General features: G+C 41.8%; 1 protein-coding gene across 1 annotated transcript in view; it reads left to right on the forward strand.

The window, feature by feature from the left end:
• Positions 1 to 20,638, forward strand: part of ULK4 (unc-51 like kinase 4) — a 1,112,493-nt gene that overhangs the window by 787,296 nt on the left and 304,559 nt on the right. Inside the window, exons 33-34 of the mRNA XM_082258381.1 lie at positions 1,989 to 2,155; positions 6,440 to 6,538. Of these exons, the coding sequence (XP_082114507.1) occupies positions 1,989 to 2,155; positions 6,440 to 6,538 (266 nt within the window). The remainder of the gene's footprint in view (positions 1 to 1,988; positions 2,156 to 6,439; positions 6,539 to 20,638) is intronic.

Consider the following 20,638-nt stretch of genomic DNA (forward strand, 5'->3'; position numbering starts at 1 on the left):
GGGGGCTGCCATCCACACCAAACTTCCCTCTAGTGGGAGGGCAGGCTGGGAAAAGGAAATAAAAGATTTTTGTAATCATTAGTTAACTACATCTGTAATTAGTTGGGTGGGAGTGATCCCAATATGGAATTGTGGAGACATATACACTGATCTAGAATTATCTACCTAGTGAAAAATGTATTAATGTGAGCCTGGTGATCTTCCTTTTGAAATGAAGGAGATAACCCTCAATTGTAATAGACCCCTTTCCTAATCATATCCTCCAAATGGTCGTTCAGATTCCTAGGGGAAAAGGAACGTGCCACTTGCCTATGGCCTAATATGTCAAGGAAAAAAACAAAAATACACCTATCATCATAGTCCATAAAATAATCATTTAGGGCCTCTACTATGATGTAGTCCTATTCCATAAATGTAAACTTACAACTAAGGACTCATTGTCATAGGTCCAATAAAATTCCGCTAATGACAAAATATCTTACATAGCCTTATGGGCTTTTTAAACCACATTCATTAGGACCTAATATCTATGCCCTCACATTTCTTCAACAAGAGCCTTAAAGGATACAGTGGACCAATCCCTTAACTACAACAGACATTGTGATATATGAAATTTGGTCCCATAAAATATAAAGCTTGATGCACAAAGTGTCTAATTTTCTAGGGCTTTGCTAGTGTGTTTTATCTCACCTATAAAACAATTGCAGCCTACAGCAAAGATATCCCTCCATCCATAAGGTGGTATGCACAAATTTCCCATCTCCTGGCCTGCCTCTTTATAGTGTCTCTCAGTAGTATCGTGCAACGTCACTTCTTCCCCACCATGACGTCACATCCGCCCTCTCACAAGTCTGCATCTCAGGATCGAGAGTGCTCAGATGGGGGGGGGGGGGGGGTGGTTGGGAGGAGGGGGAGTAGGGAACAAAGACCACCATTATAACCCCCCCTCTCACCACAAGCCTGACCCCCACTGCCCCCAGGTCACTGGCAAGGGAAAAACATTCACCCACAAAGGGCAGAAGTATTACTGGAAAATGGAAAACTTTACTGTCCACAACCCTGCCACTCCGCCCCCACTGGGTGGAAATACTATGCAAACCCAATGGAAATGGGATGACCATGATAGAAAAGGCCAGAACATACTCTAAGAGCCTGGCCTACCTCCACACTCCAACCAAAATTAAAATATTATCCACAATTAATAAGGTGGAATGGTTTAGAAATGGTTTAAGAAAGATTATAAACAAGGACTGAACGGGGAAAAATATGACACATTGGGGTAGAGTAGTATGCTATAATAAATTCCCATTAAATATCTAAAAGAAAAAAAAAAAAAACTGCCCTCCTCCATAGGTCCCTAATATCGAGAGACCGATTGTAACATCCCACTGGGTCCATACACACCAGACCTGGAGAGAACAATACCCACATATATTATTCGGTAATGATTAGAAAATCCAAACTTATATAGTGTACAAGTAACATTCATAAGTGTCACATCTAGGTACTAAGCATCCAACTTGTGCTATCCTAAAAATGGTTTAAATTACAACATTTCATTAAGCCCTGGAGGCTTGGTGTTTTTTTATTATATTTAATCTTATTCATTTTAATTTTATTTATTCTCCTGTCTTAAAGTTTACTTGGTCCCTGTCCCCTCTTGCATTTTCTCTAATGACCTTTAGGACCACAAATTTGCCATCTCAAAATCCCCACATTTTGTAAGGATTTATTCCCTGGCATAAATGATGAGGAATATCCTCTCACATTCATGAAGTGTAAAAGGTATCCATAACCGCTATAATTTTTTTTTCTTCGCTTATATTGAATCTGGGAAGTAGGGAGAGGAGTTATGAGTTTAATAACATATATTTGAGTTAGAAATTAACTAAAGTGTATTGTAAATTAACTATGACAATAGCAGTTTGCTTTATATTTTGTATATTTGTAACCACTTTGTATTGCTAATATATGTTTATATATTTTAGGACTGGTACATCACATGTCAAACTTGATTGTGGAAACAGCAGCTTTGTATCTTGAGGTTGATGACAAAATTCGCCTGAAAACTGCCAATGCACAGCTTCTTCTGTTGCTTGACATTTTGCATTGCATGCTAAAATACACATCTGGTGTGGTACGACTGGTCATTCAGGTATGGGGAACAGAAAATGCTATTCATAGGGGAACTTGATATTCTGTATACTTTGGTCATACTCCATATGCCCAAATTATAGCTTGTAACTCTGTAAACCTCTAAAGTATTTTTTTTCTTTATTTTCGGTTTCCAGTGAGAGCTGGAAAACAGACTAGCAATATGTATGTTAAAATATTTAATATTCAGCTAAGTTATTACAGACTCTGTGCTTAGAGTACCAGCCGATAGCAAATTGAAAACCATTTTTTAGGCACACGTAAAAAGCTAACATGTATTTACATGGGTTTACATTACATTTACATATATAATGTCAGTTTATATATATTTTTTCCTTTTAATTGGTTGAACTAGATGGACTTGTCTTTTTTCAACCAGACTAACTATGTAAATAAGTAAAACATTTATATCATTAATTGGACAAGGTTATGATTTAATTGGATTAAATTACTCTTAGGCTAGGTTGACACTAGTGTAGCTGCGATTTGATCTGATTTTCAGTGTGATTATGTAGTATGACTTGGTTACCTTTTTGATGCATTTTTTAAACATTTTTGACACAACTGCGTTTTGACTTATCCCTACTGTCAGCCAGCAGGAATGAGTCATTCGTTGTTAAGGAGCCATCCTAACAACCAGCGAGTCATTCCCTGACAGCGGAATATAAAGATAAACCGCCATAAAAAAAAATTTACAAAAATGGTATGCGGGTCCCTCCTCAATCCTTACAAGGCTGTTTGGGCCTGTTATGGGTTTTTGGGGGGTGGACCTCCTGTACCCCCCCCCCCCATGTGAATGTGTAGGGGGTGCCCCTGCTTCATCAAAAAAGTCAAATTTAAAAAAAAAAACACAATTTTGACAAGTCCTTTGTTTAGAAGAAGAAAAAAAAAAAAAGACCCTAGATGTAAATCCATTGTCAATGACATTGTCCAGTGATGAAGGTCCACATCAATCATAATAAACAACTGCTGCCACCTGAGTGGAAAAAAAAAAAAACACCAACACTGGTTGCCGAATGACACATCCCTTCCCCTGTCACTTAAGAAAACAAGGGGCAGGGTGACCTGGTAATGGAAATGACCATGTATGGAAATGTCCATGTTTGGTCAATGGTGTCATAGGGGCAGGATCACTCAGGGTTGTGATGAAGGGGCCCTTTTCCTCACCAATATGGAGACAAGGTGCTGTGCCAGGAGGCAAAGTACACCCCTATGTTGAGGACATGTGGCTTGGTATGGTTCGGGCAGGGGCTGGTTTTGTTTTTTTTTACTTTTTAATGTCAGCTCTTATGTTTACATTCTGCTTTCTTCAGGGAATCCCCCCACTGACAGCAGAGATGACTCATTGTTTGTTAGGATGTCAGCAGGTGCGCACTCTTTAACAAGCAATGACATATTGCTGCTTTATCATAAACACAGGCATATACAGTGCCTTTAAAAAGTATTCATATCCCTTGAAATGGTCCACATTTTGTCATGTTACAACCAAAAACGTAAATGGATTTTATTTGATAGACCAACACAAAGTGGCACATAATTGTGAAGTGGAAGGAAAATGATAAATGGTTTTCAAACTTTTTTACAAATAAATATCTGAAAAGTGTGGCGTGCATTTGAATTCAGACCCTTTTACTCTGATAACCCTATATAAAATCCAGTTGAACCAATTGCCTTCAGAAGTCACCTAATTAGTAAATAGAGTCCATCTGTGTTTAATTTAATCTCAGTATAAATAAAGCTGTTCTGTGACTCCCTCAGAGGCTTGTTATAGAACCTTAGTGAACAAATCGCATCATAAAGGCCAGGAAACACACCAGACAGGTCAGGAATAAAGTTGTGGAGAAGTTTAAAGCAGGGTAAGGTTTCAAAAAAAATATCCCAAGCTTTGAACATCTTACGGAGCACTTCAATCCATAATCTGAAAATGGGAAGAGAATGGCACAACTGCAAACCTACCAAGAAATGGCCATCCACCTAAATTGACAGGCTGGGCAAGGAGAACATTAATCAGAGAAGCAGCCAAGAGGCCCATGGTAACTCTGGAGGAGCTGCAGAGATCAACAGCTCAGGTGGGAGAATCTGTCTAGAGGACAACTATTAGTCATGCACTCCACAAATCTGGCCTTTACGGAAGAGTGGCAAGAAGAAATCCATTGTTAAAAGAAAGCCATAAGAAGTCCCATTTGTAGTCTGCGAGAAGCCATGTGGGGGACACAGCAAACATGTGGAAGAAGGTGCTCTGGTCAGATGAGATCAACATTTTACTTTTTGGCCCAAAAGCAAAATGCTATGTGTGGTGGAAAACTAATACTGCACATCACCCTTAACTCACCATCCCCCACCATGAAACATGGTGGTGGCAGCATCATGTTGTGGGGATGCTTTTCTTCAGCAGGGGCAGGGAAACTGGTCAGAGTTGATGAGAAGATGGATGGAGCCAAATACAGGGCAATCTTGGAAGAAAACCTGTTAGAGCCTGCAAAAGACTTGAGACTGGGGCGGAGGTTCACCTTCCAGCAGGACAACGACCCTAAACATACAGCCAGAGATACAGTGGAAAGTTTTAGATCATATTCATGTGTTAGAATGGCCCAGTCAAAGTCCAGACCAAAATCCAAATAAAAATCTGTGGCAAGACTTGAAAATTGCTGTAAACAGACACTCTCCATCCAATCTGACAGAGCTTGAGCTATTTTGCAAAGAAGAATGGGCAAAAAATTCACTCTCTAGATGTGCAAAGCTGGTAGAGACATCCCCAAAAAGACTTGCAGCTGTAGGTGGTTATACAAAGTAATGACTCCGGGGGGCAGCATACAAATGCACGCCACACTTTTCAGATATTTATTTGTAAAAAAAAAAAAAATACAAAAACCATTTTCCTCCCACTACACAATTATGTCCCACTTTGTGTTAGCCTATCACATAAAATCCCAATAAAACACATTTTATGTTTTTGGTTGACAAAATGTGGAAAATGGCAAGGGGTATGAATACTTTTTCAAGGCACTGTATATGTGTTTGGTGCTAGTCCTTTGAAGTCTATGGGGCAAAAATTGTGTTGCAGTCGCACCAAAGTAGTGCACGGACCTTTTCAAAATCACATTGCAGTCCTGTTGCATTCATGTGAATTGGCACAGTTGAAAAGAATGTGATTTCATGCGATTCTGAGCAACTAAAGTTGCATCTGAAATCGGAACCTTACACCATATTCTGTGGCTCAGAATATCCTTCAATTGGCCCTCACAGACAGATATATTATGCTGTTTTTTTTACAGCCATCTGTATTTTCACATACCAAAAAAAATCTAAATATAAAATAGAATGCAGTTTATTAGAATACATTGCCCCCCACACTCAAACTGCACTTGAAAAACCAAGAATCTTTTTGACATACAGTTTTCAGTGCAGATATCCATTTAAAGTCTATGTTTAGCCAAAAAAAACTTTTTTTCTATTTAATTATTAAATTAAATTTACATTATTATTACATTTAATTTAATTTTGGATAGAGTGGGGACGGGTTAGACCTCCTGACATATTTTTACTGATATCTAGGGCCTAGAGAGAGATTTACTCCCAATTCCGGTCCTGCAGACAAAGGTTTTACCAGACAGAAAGTAAGGGAATAACTGCAACAGGTACAAAGACAGAATTAAAAAGTTGATGTGGTCTAACCCTCCCATACTTTTACTAACAAAAACACAAATGATGTCTGTGTTGCTTTTGGAAAGTTCCCTTTAATTCATGTCTGATAAAACATTGTCAGCAGGAGAAGATATGAGGGTAGATCACAGAAAAATGTTTTGGATGGGTATGCATTTTAATAATACAGTGACAATATTTAATAATCCAGTAATGTTGACCATACACCATATAAAGAGTGTCCTTTTCTATGGTGCCAGTCTTTCAGGCCACAGTGAAAAAGAGAAAATCCAATCATAAAACAAAAGTGCCTCAGCATAAGAGATTTATGAAACATCCAAACTTTTTATTAAGTTTAGTTTAGGGCCAGATCACATGAGAACATAGTGTTGGAAACTTGTGTTCTGTGCACGTTTCCACACACTGAACTTGTGATCTGCAGCGGGTGTCATTGTTAACTTAACAACACTCCAAACAGACCCGAAACAAAGTGCATTTGCCTCCACTGTATCGCATGGTACAGTAGTCCCATGCGATCCTGTTGCTGTTCATTGTACTACATGCACTACTCGTGTATATTTCTTATAGTACTGAAGATAAAGGTACATTTTACTAATTACTTTCTTCCTTTACTTTACATTAGGCTCAGAAGAATGGCCAAGGAGGAGACGCTCAGGCAGCTGAAGATCTTCTGCTGGTCAATAAGCCTTTGACAGACCTAATTAGTTTGCTCATCCAGCTGGTAATATTTTAATTATTTTAAATTGTGTATTTAACCTTATTTTACAATCTCAGTTTAGTAGCTTTTTTTTTTTTTTTTTTTTTTACTTCATTTGAATTGTATGGAATATAAAAAGGTTACTAATTTCAGTACACTTACCTTAAAACTCAAATTGAGCTGGCCAGGCTGAAAGAAATATGCGGACTCCTGCTGAAAATGATCAGTACCTGACTGTCAGGCAAACCTAGTGACTTCAGTCACTAATCCACAGCAAATATAGTCAGGATGAAATCACAATGTCTAATATGCATATGTGTTCCAAATCTGTTTCTAACTATATTTCTAAAGTATTGAAGCTATAGAAACAGCACGACAGCCAGGCAGCTAGTAGGAGAGATCGATAACCTCAGCTTACATAGATTTTTTTGACTTTGGAGTGTCAGATACCTGCAATGACCAGGAACCAGAAACACAGTGCAGTTTTATCACACAGGCCATCACACGGGCCACCACAAAGGAAAATACTTAGCATCTTGTTTTAAGGATGGTTTTATTTTAGTTGCAACCCTATAGTGACAGGGTCATTTCAGTAAAACAGAACAGTTCATTACAGCTTATACCCATTATGCCCCAGATTGATGCGGAACCAACCAGGGTGCATTTGAAGGAACATTATTTTACTAAGAGCCTTGACAGTTTGGTCAACTACTCATATTGGTTGGTGGTTTGCAAATGTTACTACAGTTCCTACTTTCTGCACAGCAGGTGTCACAAACTGGAAAATTAGCAAATCTAATCTACAAGTGTATATGATGGATCAATAATTTATTGGCCATTAATAGAAGAGTTGATTTTGAACCATGCATATATGTATTTCTGCAGAGTGTAGAATAGTGCCAAAATTTAAAATTCTGAGAGTCACGGTCAAGAATTTGGATATTTATATGTAGGTAAAATAATGTCTGGGTGGTGATGTTAATTTTTATGTCCTAAAATATGTCCTATAACTTTAAGGTGACTGTTAGACAATATAGTTTAACCACTTAAGCCCCGGAGGATTTGGCTGCTAAAGGTCCAGACCCCTTTTTTCAACTTGGCACTTCGTGACTTTAACTGATAATTGCGCGGTCATGCAATGCAGTACCTAAACGAAATTTACGTCCTTTTTTTCCCACAAACAGAGCTTTCTTTTGGTGGTATTTGATCACCTCTGCGCTTTTTATTTTTTGCGATATTAATAAAAAAAGAGCGAAAATTTTGCAAAAAAATGACATTTTCAACTTTGTCTTTTAAAAAATATCCAATATACTCAATTTATGTCATTTTTTTTGGCCAAAATATATTTAGCTACATGTCTTTGACAAAAAAAAAATCAATGAGCGTATTTTTATTGGTTTGCGCAAAAGTTATAGCGTCTACAAACTATGGTGTAAATACTGAAATTTACGAAGCTTTAATTTCTGACTGCCTATCTCATTTCATGAAGTGCTAAAATGGCGGGGCAGTACAAAACCCCCCCAAACTACCACTTTTTGGAAAGTAGACATCCTAAGGAATGTTCTGAGGGGCATGTTGAGCTCATTGAATATTTTATTTTTTTGTCACAGGTGTTTGAAAAATGACAAAAATAATTATTTTTTTTTTTTTTACACAAAGTTGTCATTGAAATGATATATTGCTCACACATGCCATGGGTATATGTGTAATTACACCCCAAAATATATTCTGCTGCTTCTCCTGAGTACAGGGATACCACATATGTGAGACTTTTTGGGAGCGTAGCTGTGTACGGGAGCCGGAAAACAAATCACCACCATCAGAATTTCAAAGGGCGTACATTTTTCATTGCATTTTCTCACTACCTATAACGGTTTTGGAGGCCCTGAAATGTCAAGATACCACAAAACCCCCCCAAATGACCCCATTTTGGAAAGTAGACACCCCAAGCTGTTTGCTGAGAGGCATGGTGAGTCCATGGAATATTTTATATTTTGCCACAAGTTTCGGGAAAATTACAATTTTTTTTTTTAATTTTTTTTTTTTACACAACGTTGTCACTAAAAGATAAATTTCTCACACATGACATGGGTATATGTGGAATGACACCCCAAAATACATTCTGCCACTTCTCCTGAGTATGGGGATGCCCCATGTGTGAGACTTTTTGGGAGCCTAGCTGTGTACAGGACCGCGAAAACCAATCAACACTCTCAGGTTTTCTAATGGCGTAAATTGTTCATGTCACCTCTGCACTACCTGTCGCAGTTTCGGAGGCCCTAAAATTCCAAAATAGCACAAAACCCCCCCAAATGACCCCATTTTGCAAAGTAGACACCCCAAGCTATTTGCTGAGAGGCATGGTGAGTCCATGGAATATTTTATATTTTGCCACAAGTTCCGGGAAATATATATATATATATTTTTTTTTTTTTTACACAAAGTTGTCAGTAAATGATATATTGCTCACACATGCCATGGGTATATGTGAAATGACACCCCAAAATACATTCTGCTGCTTCTCCTGAGTACAAGGATACCCCATGTGTAAGACTTTTTTGCAGTCTAGCCGCGTACAGGACCCGGAAAACCAATCTGCACCTTCTGGCTTTCTAAGGGCGTAAATTGTTGATCTCACTCCTTACTACCTATCACACTTTTGAAGTCCATAAAAGGCCAAGATGGCACAAAACCCCCCCCAAATGACCCCATTTTGCAAAGTAGACACTCCAATCTATTTGCTGAGAGGCATGGTGAGTATTTTGCAGCTCTCATTTTTTTTGGAAAATGAAGAAAAAACAGGAAAATGCATTTTTTTCCCTCCTTTTTTCAATTTCCAAAACTTTGTGACAAAAAGTGAGATCTGCAAAACACTCAACATGCCTCTCTGCAAATAGCTCAGGGTGTCTACTTTCCAAAATGGGGTCATTTGGGGGGGTTTTGTGCTATCTTGGAATTTTAGGGCCTCCGAAACTGTGATAGGTAGTCAGGAGTGAAATCAACAATTTACGCCCTTGGAAAGCCTGAAAGTGGAGGTTGGTTTTCGGGGTCCTGTACTCGGCTAGACTGCAAAAAAGTCTCACACATGGGGTATCCCTGTACTCAGGAGAAGCAGCAGAATGTATATTGGGGTGTCATTTCACATATACCCGTGGCATGTGTGAGCAATATATCATTTACTGACAGCTTTGTGTAAAAAAAAAAAATATATATATATATATATATATATATTTCCCGGAACTTGTGGTAAAATATAAAATATTCCATGGACTCACCATGCCTCTCAGCAAACAGCTTGGGGTGTCTACTTTCCAAAATGGGGTCATTTGGGGGGGTTTTGTGCTATCTTAGAATTTTAGGGCCTCCGAAACTGTGATAGGTAGTCAGGAGTGAAATCAACAATTTACGCCCTTGGAAAGCCTGAAAGTGGAGGTTGGATTTCGGGGTCCTGTACTCGGCTAGACTGCAAAAAAGTCTCACACATGGGGTATCCCTGTACTCAGGAGAAGCAGCAGAATGTATATTGGGGTGTCATTTCACATATACCCATGGCATGTGTGAGCAATATATCATTTACTGACAGCTTTTTGTAAAAAAAAAAAAAAAATATATATATATATATATTTCCCGGAACTTGTGGCAAAATATAAAATATTCCATGGACTCACCATGCCTCTCAGCAAACAGCTTGGGGTGTCTACTTTCCAAAATGGGGTCATTTGGGGGGGTTTTGTGCTATCTTGGAATTTTAGGGCCTCCGAAACTGTGATAGGTAGTCAGGAGTGAAATCAACAATTTACGCCTTTGGAAAGCCTGAAAGTGGGGACTGGTTTTCGGGGACCTGTACTCGGCTAGACTGCAAAAAAGTTTCACACATGGGGTATCCCTGTACTCAGGATAAGCAGCAGAATGTATTTTGGGGTGTCATTTCACATATACACATGGCATGTGTGAGCAATATATCATTTAGTGACAACTTTCTGTAAAAAAACAACAAAAAAAAAAGAAATAATAATTTTCCCGACACTTGTAGCAAAATATAAAATATTCCATGGACTCACCATGCCTCTCAGCAAATAGCTTTGGGTGTCTACTTTTCAAAAAGGGGTCATTTGGGGGGTGTTTGAACAGTCCCGGCATTTTACGCTCAATCTTAGCCACACATCACCCACTCTTCTAACCACTTGAAAACCAAGCCTTTTCTGTGCCTTTTTGTTTACATGAAAAAATATTTTTTTTTTACTAGAAAATTACTTTGAACCCCCAAACATTATATATTTCTTTAAAGCAGAGGCCCTATAGAATAAAATGGTGGATGTTGCAATTTTTTTTGTCACACGGTATTTGCGCACAGATTTTCCAAACGCAATTTTTGCGAAAAAAATACATTTTTTTTAAATTTATTGCACAAATACACTATATAATTCCAATTTGTTTGGTAAAATTTAAAAGATGATCTTATGCCGAGTTCATAGACACCTGACATGACATGCTTTAAAAATTGCGCACACCTGCGCAGCGGCAAAAACGTACGTACATTTTTAAAAACCTTTAAAAGTCTCTACAGGTTACCACTTTAGACTTACAGAGGAGGTCTACTGCAAGAATTACTGCACTCGATCTGGCGATCGCGGCGATACCTCACATGCATGCTGAAATTGCGGTTTACATATGACACTAGACCAACGCGTGCGTGTGCCATTGCGCGCAAGCACGGGGGAAAGGGGGCGGAGCTCGATTTTTTTTTTTTTTTTTTTTTTTGCTCTTTTATGTTATTTTGACACCTTTCCTTTAATTTTTTTTTTTTTTAAATCATTTTTATTGCTATCACAGTGAATTTAGATATCCCCTATGATAGCAATCGGTAGTGACAGGTACTCTTTTTTTTAAAAATTGGGGTCTTTTATACTCTAGATCTCTCCTCTGACCTTAATGCTTCTGACCACGCCAAAATTGGTGTGATAAAATACTTTCCCAATTTCCCAATGGCCCTGTTTATTTCTGGCGAAAAAGAAGTCATGAAATGCTCGTAGCCTCCGGCATCTTAGGCCATAGAGATGATTGGAGCCATTCTAATCTTCAATTAGCTCTATGGTTAGATAACTGAACCACCGGCTGCACTCTCGGGTTAACCGGTGGGACAGGAGAGCCCGAGAAAAACCACGGAAGGCTGCGGAAGGCGGCGGTGGGGGGGGGGAGGCCCCTCCCACTGCATGTAAAAGCAGTCTAGCGGCCAATTACCTGCTAGGATTGCTTTTACATGTAAGCCGACCGCTGGCTGTAAAAAACGATACCAAGATGATGCCTAAATCTGCAGGCATCATCCTGGTATAACCACTCAAAGTCCAGCAACGTACCAGTACATTGCTAGTCCTTGTTTGGCATATAGGTTTTTTTTTTTTTCATGCAGCCTGTGGGCTGAACGGAAAAAAAGAGAACCTATCAGAAATCAGCACAAGAATAATGCGTAGTATTACTCATCATTAACCGCCCAAACAACCACCCACTGAATTTAATGATGGGTATACACGGCACTATCCACGTATACCAAAATAGGATTTTAACTGCAGTGCTGAAATCAGAAAATCACCACAGCTGCTATCAGCAAAGGTATCCATATATGCTGAGCGCAAACACTGTTTGTGTCAGAATATATAAAATCAATGCGTGGTAGCCGACGAGTACCTGCAAGAGAAACAGGTCACAAAAGAATGAAAAAACAAAGTACATTAAAAAAAGTACATTAGGAAGAGTAGGACATATAAAATGACTGACAACAACAAAAGTTTTTGGATTCTCATCATTAACCGCCCAAACAACCACCCACTGAATTTAATGATGGGTATACACGGCGCTATCCACGTATACCAAAATAGGATTTTAACTGCAGTGCTGAAATCAGAAAATCACCACAGCTGCTATCAGCAAAGGTATCCATATATGCTGAGCGCAAACACTGTTTGTGTCAGAATATATAAAATCAATGCGTGGTAGCCGACAAGTACCTGCAAGAGAAACAGGTCACAAAAGAATGAAAAAACAAAGTACATTAAAAAAAAGTACATTAGGAAGAGTAGGACATATAAAATGACTGACAACAACAAAAGTTTTTGGATTCTCATCATTAACCGCCCAAACAACCACCCACTGAATTTAATGATGGGTATACACGGCGCTATCCACGTATACCAAAATAGGATTTTAACTGCAGTGCTGAAATCAGAAAATCACCACAGCTGCTATCAGCAAAGGTATCCATATATGCTGAGCGCAAACACTGTTTGTGTCAGAATATATAAAATCAATGCGTGGTAGCCGACGAGTACCTGCAGGAGAAACAGGTCACAAAAGAATGAAAAAACAAACAAAGGACATTTAAATGTACAGTAAGAAGAGTAGAAGGACATATAAAATGACTGACACAACAACAGTTTTTGGATCCTTTTATTTTTCTTTCTAACTGTTTCTTCATGTCTTGATTTGGGAGGGACTGCGATCTTCTGCGATCTTCTCTTCCAGCTTGGGTCTCTCAAAATGTCGATGGACATCCAACATCCTTCGAGACCCTGTGTTTGTGTGCCCTACACTGTGTCGTGCTGTACCCTACACTAAAACTCCACTAGTGTATGGTAGCGCTCAAAACATTCCCCGATGCAGAGACCAGGTTGGTCAGGACATTTGGGACAATAATAACGGGTGTCACGCCTAAATCCGCGCCTGCTACAGACACGACATCTTCTTTGGGGCCATCTTTGGGTAGGGGTACTCGGGAGGGCATAAGGAAAATGCCTCTCATGCAGCCGGCTCACTGCATCTGGAAGGGGAAGTTGGGCAGGCATGCCTCCTGGGTACAGGTAGGCAAGGATGATCTCTTCCTGGAATTCCCGGAAAGATCCAGTTCGTCCTGACGCCTTGTATAGGACAAAGGCGTTCAGCATCGCCAATTGGAATAAATAAACAGACACTTTTTTGTACCAGCGTCTGGCTTTACGGGCAACTAAATACGGCGCCAAAATCTGGTCGTTAAGGTCCACCCCTCCCATGTTAAGGTTATATTCGTGGACACAGAGGGGTTTCTCCACAACGCCAGTTGCCGTAGTGATTTGGATTGTCGTGTCTGCGTGAAGGGAGGACAGAACATAAACATCCCGTGTATCCTTCCACTTCACCGCAAGCAATTTGTCCGTTTTCAAGCAGGCTCTCGCCCCCCGACTAAGACGGGAATCTACAAGCCGTTGGGGGAAGCCCCGGCGATTAGGTCGCACGGTGCCACATGCGCCAATTTGTAATTCGAGCAGGTGACTAAATAGTGGCACGCTTGTATAAAAGTTGTCCACGTACAAATGGTACCCCTTTCCGGATAAGGGTGACACCAAGTCCCAAACGATCTTACCGCTGCTCCCTATGTAGTCTGGGCAGTTGGGGGGCTCCACACAGCTATCTTTTCCCTCATAGACCCGGAAACTAACTGTATAGCCTGTGGCCCTGTCACACAATTTATACAGTTTGACCCCGTATCTGGCACGCTTGCTGGGGAGGTACTGTTTCATAGCAAGGCGGCCAGTAAATTTAATCAGGGACTCGTCAACGCAGACAACTTGTTCGGGGGTAAACAAGGCTGCAAACCGCTGATTGAAGTGGTCTATGAGGGGCCGAATTTTGTGGAGCCGATCGTATGCAGGGTCTCCCCGAGGACGACAGATTTCATTGTCGCTGAAATGCATAAATCGCAGAATTTGCTCATATCTCGCCCTGGACATGGAGGCAGAGTACATGCGCATATGGTGAAGTGGGCTAGTGGACCAATATAGCCGCAATTCACTCTGTTTAGTTATGCCCATGTGGAGGGAAAGGCCCAGAAAGATCTTAAATTCGGAAACCGTTAAAGGTTTCCAGCCGAATTGTCTGGCAAGGGGCGAATTTGGGTTGGCGGCGATAAATTGTTGAGCATATAAATTTGATTGATCCACAATAGATCTGAAAAGATCTTCCGTGAAGAACAGCTCATAAAAGTTCAGGGGCGTAAAACCAGCTGTCTCCACGTGGATTCCAGGTTGGGCGGTGAATGGGGGAAGTACTGGCGCTGTAGTATCAGTGGGTTGCCAATTAGGAAATGCCAGCGCATCAGGGAGGGCACTATGGGCTCTACGGGCCTGTCTTCGAATACGCGGTGGCTGCGGGCCACTACTTGTGCTAGCCACCGCACCAGCTTCAACTGCACTTAGGGGACTCGCCACGTCACCAGGTCTTACTGCAGTGCTGGTTGTACTAGGTCCAGGGTGTACTAGGCCGCTGGCGCTTGCCAGGTCGCCAGAAGGATGAGCGGCACTAGTACCCACACTCTGCTCCATACGAGCACCCTGCGATTCCTGCATCTCAACAACACCAGAATGGGGTCGGGTACGCCTGGGTCTAACAGGGACCCATCTGTCGTCGGAGCTATCTGTCAGGGAGCCGCTGCTGTCATTTGGTTCGTATACTGACCCTGATTCTGCCGGTGAGGCTTCCCCATCGCTCTCACCTGGCATGGTCATTATACTGTAAATAGCTTCATCACTGTACGAACGTTTAGACATTTTGGTAACTAAATTTACCCGTACAGTGATGCGACTCACAGGTAATAAAAGCACCTGGTTGTCGAAGACTATTTCAAGCGCTACCAAAAAAACTGCTAATGCTAGCAGGGATCAGGCCTGACTCTGCTAACACAGCGGTTTTGTGTCTTGTGTTTTTTTGTAAGTGACAGTAATCTGTTGATTACTACACTTACCTGGGTGAAAGGGTTAAACGCAGGTGCTGGCAGGAATCAGTGCTGATCGTGCAAACACTGCGTTTTGGGAACCCTAAACTATGGGGGCGCTAGTATAGCTCTGATCAGATCAGATATTGATCTGTTCAAACACTATACTAGAAATGGAAGTGTAGGTGCGTGCGTGTGTGTGTGGCAATCAAGGGGTTATTTCTAAACTATGCGCTGGGGATCTGGGGGGGGTGGCGGGGACCCTAAACCTCCTTTGGGAAAGAAACTAGCTAGCTAGCACAACCTCAAGTCACAATGACACCAATACAAAATACAGTAAAAACAGTATATTATGTGTGTATTAGTGCTAATGTGACAGAGGGTGTAGGGGTTAACGGGATGTGATCAGGGGGGGATCAGGGGTTTAAATCTTTATTGGAAGGGGCTGGCGGGTATCCTAAGGATAAAAGGAACGGTGGCAAGCGCTAAACCTGGTCACAAGTCACACTTATACAGGTATATAGAAAATGCTATATACTGTATACAGTGTGCGTTGTGGCAGGGGGTGTAGGGGTGATCAGGGGGGGATCAGGGGATTAAATCTTTATTGGGCGGGTGGCGGGGACCCTAAACCTGCTTGGGACACAAACTTAGTCGCCTGCGCTAATTCTGATCACAATCACACTAATACAAAAATACAAAAACACAGTATATTACGTTTGTATTAGTGCTGATGTGACAGAGGGTGTAGGGGTTAACTAGCGGTGATCAGGAGGGGATCAGGGGGGATCAGGGGCTCAAATCTTTATTAGGGGGGGGTGGCGGGTAATTCAAGTGGAAAAGGGGGGGTCGCAAGCGCTAGACCTGACCACAAATCACACTTATACGGGTATATAGCAAAATGCTATATACTGTATACGGTGTGTGTTATGGCAGGGGGTGTAGGGGTGATCAGGGGGGGGTCAGGGGCTTAAATCTTTATTGGGCGGGTGGCGGGGACCCTAAACCTTCTTGGGACAGAAACTTAGTCGCCTGCGCTAATTCTGATCACAATGACACTAATACAAAAATACAATAACACCGTATATTGCGTTTGTATTAGTGCTGATGTGACAGAGGGTGTAGGGGTTAACGGCGGTGATCAGGGGGGGTTCAGGGGGGATCAGTGGGTTAAATCTTTATTAGGGGGGGGTGGGGGGTAATTTGAGTGGAAAAGGGGGGGTCGCAAGGGCTACACCTGTTCACAAATCACACTTATACAGGTATATAGGTATATGCTATATGCTGTATATAGTGTGTGTTGTGTCAGGTGCTGTAGGGGTTAATTGGGGGGGCGATCGGGGGTGAAATGTGCCTATCTAGCTGTGTGTGATGTGCTTGGTGCAATTACTCACAGTAAGATGTGCTCTCCTCTCACGCTGGATCCGAAAAGACCGTTGGGAGGGGAGGGCACATCTCCTCTAAGCCTGTGTTTACATTTCACAGGCTTAGAGGGAGATCTGATTGGGCAGGACCGATCAACAGGTCCAGACCAAAAATGATTGGCCTGGACCTGATGACTGATCGGTTCTGAACCCAATCGAGTCATCGGCGGCGGCGGCGGGGCGCGGGAGCGCGCACAGGGCCGGCAAAAAGTGCTGACGTAGGCCTACGTCAGTTTGCCTGGCCGGGGCTGAGCGCCGACGTAGATCGTCGTGCGCCGGTCGTTAAGTGGTTAAAGGGATTTTAAAATAAAATAACAAACATGTTATACTTACCTGCCCTGTGAAGTGGTTTTGCACAGGGCAGCCCAGATCCCCCTGGCCCCCCCAATGGCGCCACTGCTGTGTCTTAGCCAATCAGGAGAGAGAGTCCTGAACAGACGAGGAACTCATGGACATCGCTGGGGAGAGATGGGGCACAGGTAAGTATTAGGGGGTGCTGGGGAGGCTGCTGCACAAAAAAGGCTTTTTATCTTAATGCATCGAATGCATTAACCAGTTGCCGACCAACTGCCGCTGTTTTACTGCGGCAAGGTGGCTCAGCTGCGAGAACCGACATACCTGTATGTCGGTCATGTGCGGGGGTAGGGGGCTCGCACTCCCTCCCGCTGTCCCAGCGATGATTTGATTTGGTTCAGAACCGATCAGTCATCAGGTCCAGGCCAATGATTTATATATGCGTAAATCAATGATTGCAGTGCTGTTGGTGATTTCACCACCGCAGTAAAAAAAAAAAAAAGAGCATATATGACAAAGCTTGGGAGATGGACACAGAGGGTGGATCTCCCCTATGCTTCGCCATATATTCTTTAACACTTTTCCTGGCAGAGATTTCTTCATCCACATCGATCGATGCGAATGGAGGAATCTATAAAACCAGATTAACACAGCGCTTGCATACAAAAAATCAATTATAAGTGAAGTAAAAGTACAAATGTGACCCAAAATAATATCTGTAGATACTGAATAAGTGTCCAAAAGACTATTTCAATGCAATAAATAAATTATCAAAGATCTTTGATAACGCCCAAGTGGGAGGGCGAAATGCGTTGACGTATTTCCGGTACGGCACCTTGGATTCGTCACTTCCGGTTTACTTCCTGGCCAGCCGTGGAACGCACGCTATAGCACCTGCAGTTTATCTCGCTCTTTTTATACCACATATTTGGCTTTTATTAATAAAAATTTCCAAACGGGCTTCACTATCCCTGGTCTTCTATTTTTTGGCAATATTACTTGGAGCCATTTAGGACCATCACCGATTGGAATTTCTATCCAGCCCTTCTATTGCTAAGGAGAAGCTTTGGTGTATTCCTACATCCACTTATTTATAGGCTTATCTGACCCTAACCAGGGTCCACATTTTCTGGTGAGTAGGGTTCCTGGAGGGGTCACAGTCACCAGGAGCACGAGTGGTTTTATATTTGCACTGGAGCACTTTACATCTTATTGATGAATCACTTATTTTGGACATTGTTTTTGAAAATTTTTTGCATTGAAATAGTCTTTTGGACACTTATTCAGTATCTACAGATATTTTGGGTCACATTTGTACTTTTACTTCACTTATAATTGATTTTTTGTATACAAGCGCTGTGTTAATCTGGTTTTAATATTCTTCTGAGTTTTTACTTGGTGAGCAGCAGCTGCAATATTTATTTATATATTTACCACTATTTATTTTGAGGGTAGCGCAGGGTTTAATTATTACTTTACACAATGGAGGAATCTGTTATGTTCTTTGGGCTGAATGAGAAAAAAGAACTTTGCATGTATGCCCATCATTAGAAGTATGTGGATAATGGGAGGTCTAATGGTGGGCATACCACACACTTTCTAACAGAGATTTATTCATCCACATCGATCGATGTGAATGGAGGAATCTGTTAGTTTCTCTTTTTTCATTTAGCCCACAGGCTGCATGAAAAAAAAAAGAACCTTAAAATATATGCCCAACAAGGACCAGCAACGTACTGGTACGTCGCTGGACTTTGAGTGGTCATACCAGGATGATGCCTGCAGGTTTAGGCATCATCTTGGTATTGTTTTTTTCAGGCACCGGTAATTAGCCGCTAGACTGCTTTTACAAGCAGTGGGAGGGGACTCCTGCCGCCTTCAACAGTTTTCTGAGGCTCTCTTGTCCCACCGGGTTACCTGAGACTGCAGCCGGTGGTTCCGTCAGCTGACCATAGAGCTGGTTGGAGACCAGAATGGCTCCAATCATTTCTATGGCCTAAGATACGGAAAGCTACAAGCATTTCATGACTTCAGTTTCACCAGATATAAAAAGCTCCATTGGGACATAGGGAAAGCAGCTTATCACACCAATCTTGGTATGGTCAGATGCTTTAAGGGCAGAGGAGAGATCTAGAGTCTAATACACCCCCATTTTTTCAAAAAAGAGTATTTGTCACTACTTATTGCTATCATAGGGGATATTTACATTCCCTGTGATAACAATAAAAATGATTTAAAAAAATGAAAGGGAAGGTGTCAAAATGAAATAAAAAAGCAAACTAAATATTAATAAAAAATATAAAGCACCTCTGTCCCCTGTGTTTGCGTGCAAAGGTGAAGGCAAGCATCGGTCTTGTTTCATATGTAAACAGCAATTGCACCATGCATGTGAGGTATCGCCGCGAACGTCAGATCGAGGGCAGTCATTCTTGCAGTAGACCTCCTCTGTAAATCTAAAGTAGTAACCTGGAAGGGCTTTTAAAATATTTAAAAAATGTACATAGTTTGTGGTTGCTGCACGGGCGTGTGCAATTTTAAGGCATGTCATCTATGTACTCGGTATAAGATCATCTTTTTATATTTTACCAAACAATTGGCCAATTTATAATATATTTGTGCATTCAATTTAAAAAAAGTTTGTTTTCCCAAAAAATTGCGTTTGGAAAATCTTTGCGTGTATACCGTAGAACAAAAAAAATTGCAACACCCACTATTTTTTTCTGTAGGGCCTCTACTTTAAGAAAATATATAATGTTTGGGGGTTCAAAGTCATTTTCCAGTAATTTTTTCATGTAAACAAAAAGTGTCAGAAAAGGCTTGGTCTTCAAGTGGTTAGAAGAGTGGGTGGTGTGTGGCGTACGCTTCTAATATTGGGCATAAAATGGCAGGACAGTTCAAACACTCTGTCTAGGCAGGAGTAGGACCTAGGCTCCCGGCCGGGATCTCTAGTCCTAGCAATTTTTTCTTCTTCCTTACATCTTTTTTGTTTCTTTCTCTTGGGAGATCTACAATCAACTGCCGCGTCGATAATCTAGAGAAACCCCCCCCAGCCCAGCCAGGGAGTGCGTGCAGACCACAGCTACATGCCAGGTCAGCCGCGACATAGCCTCACGGACAGAGGTGAGCCAGAGAGTTAAACATCTCTCAGGGTCGCATACGACCGTGCTTGGGTCTGAGTCGCAGCGGTCCCTTGGCTGACAGCTCCCCTACTTCAGTGGTGAGGATTCTGTCTGGAGTGTTACCCACACCATGGAAGGGTAAGTACATTCCCCCTCTCTCCTTTTGCCATTTTTTTTGGGGTGGACGCAGGTATGGTCAGACCTGCCTGCAGGTTCCCTCCTCCCATCCTTAAAATCCCTCAGTGAGTTGGGCTTCCCCCACTCCCTTTCCCCTCTGTCTGGACCTGGAGTCTGGTGAGAGTCCCAGGGCAGAGGATGCAGTGGAGACCCCTGGGGTCTCCCCCACTATCCCCACTCTGTAAAGGTCCTAGATGGTGTGTCCTGACCTGGTAGTCTGGAGGGGCCCCAGTGTAGGAGGCCCTTAGATTCATAACGAAACACACATAAAAGTTCCGGCGCTTACCGATTGGTGATGGTAAAGGATAAAGTGCCTGACTTATCCTGAGCTGCTGTGAGAGAGACCCCTTGGGAAAGGGGGTATATGGGA

Source organism: Pelophylax lessonae (assembly GCF_965119305.1).
Source record: "Pelophylax lessonae genome assembly, chromosome: 5".
Lineage (NCBI taxonomy): Eukaryota > Metazoa > Chordata > Amphibia > Anura > Ranidae > Pelophylax > Pelophylax lessonae.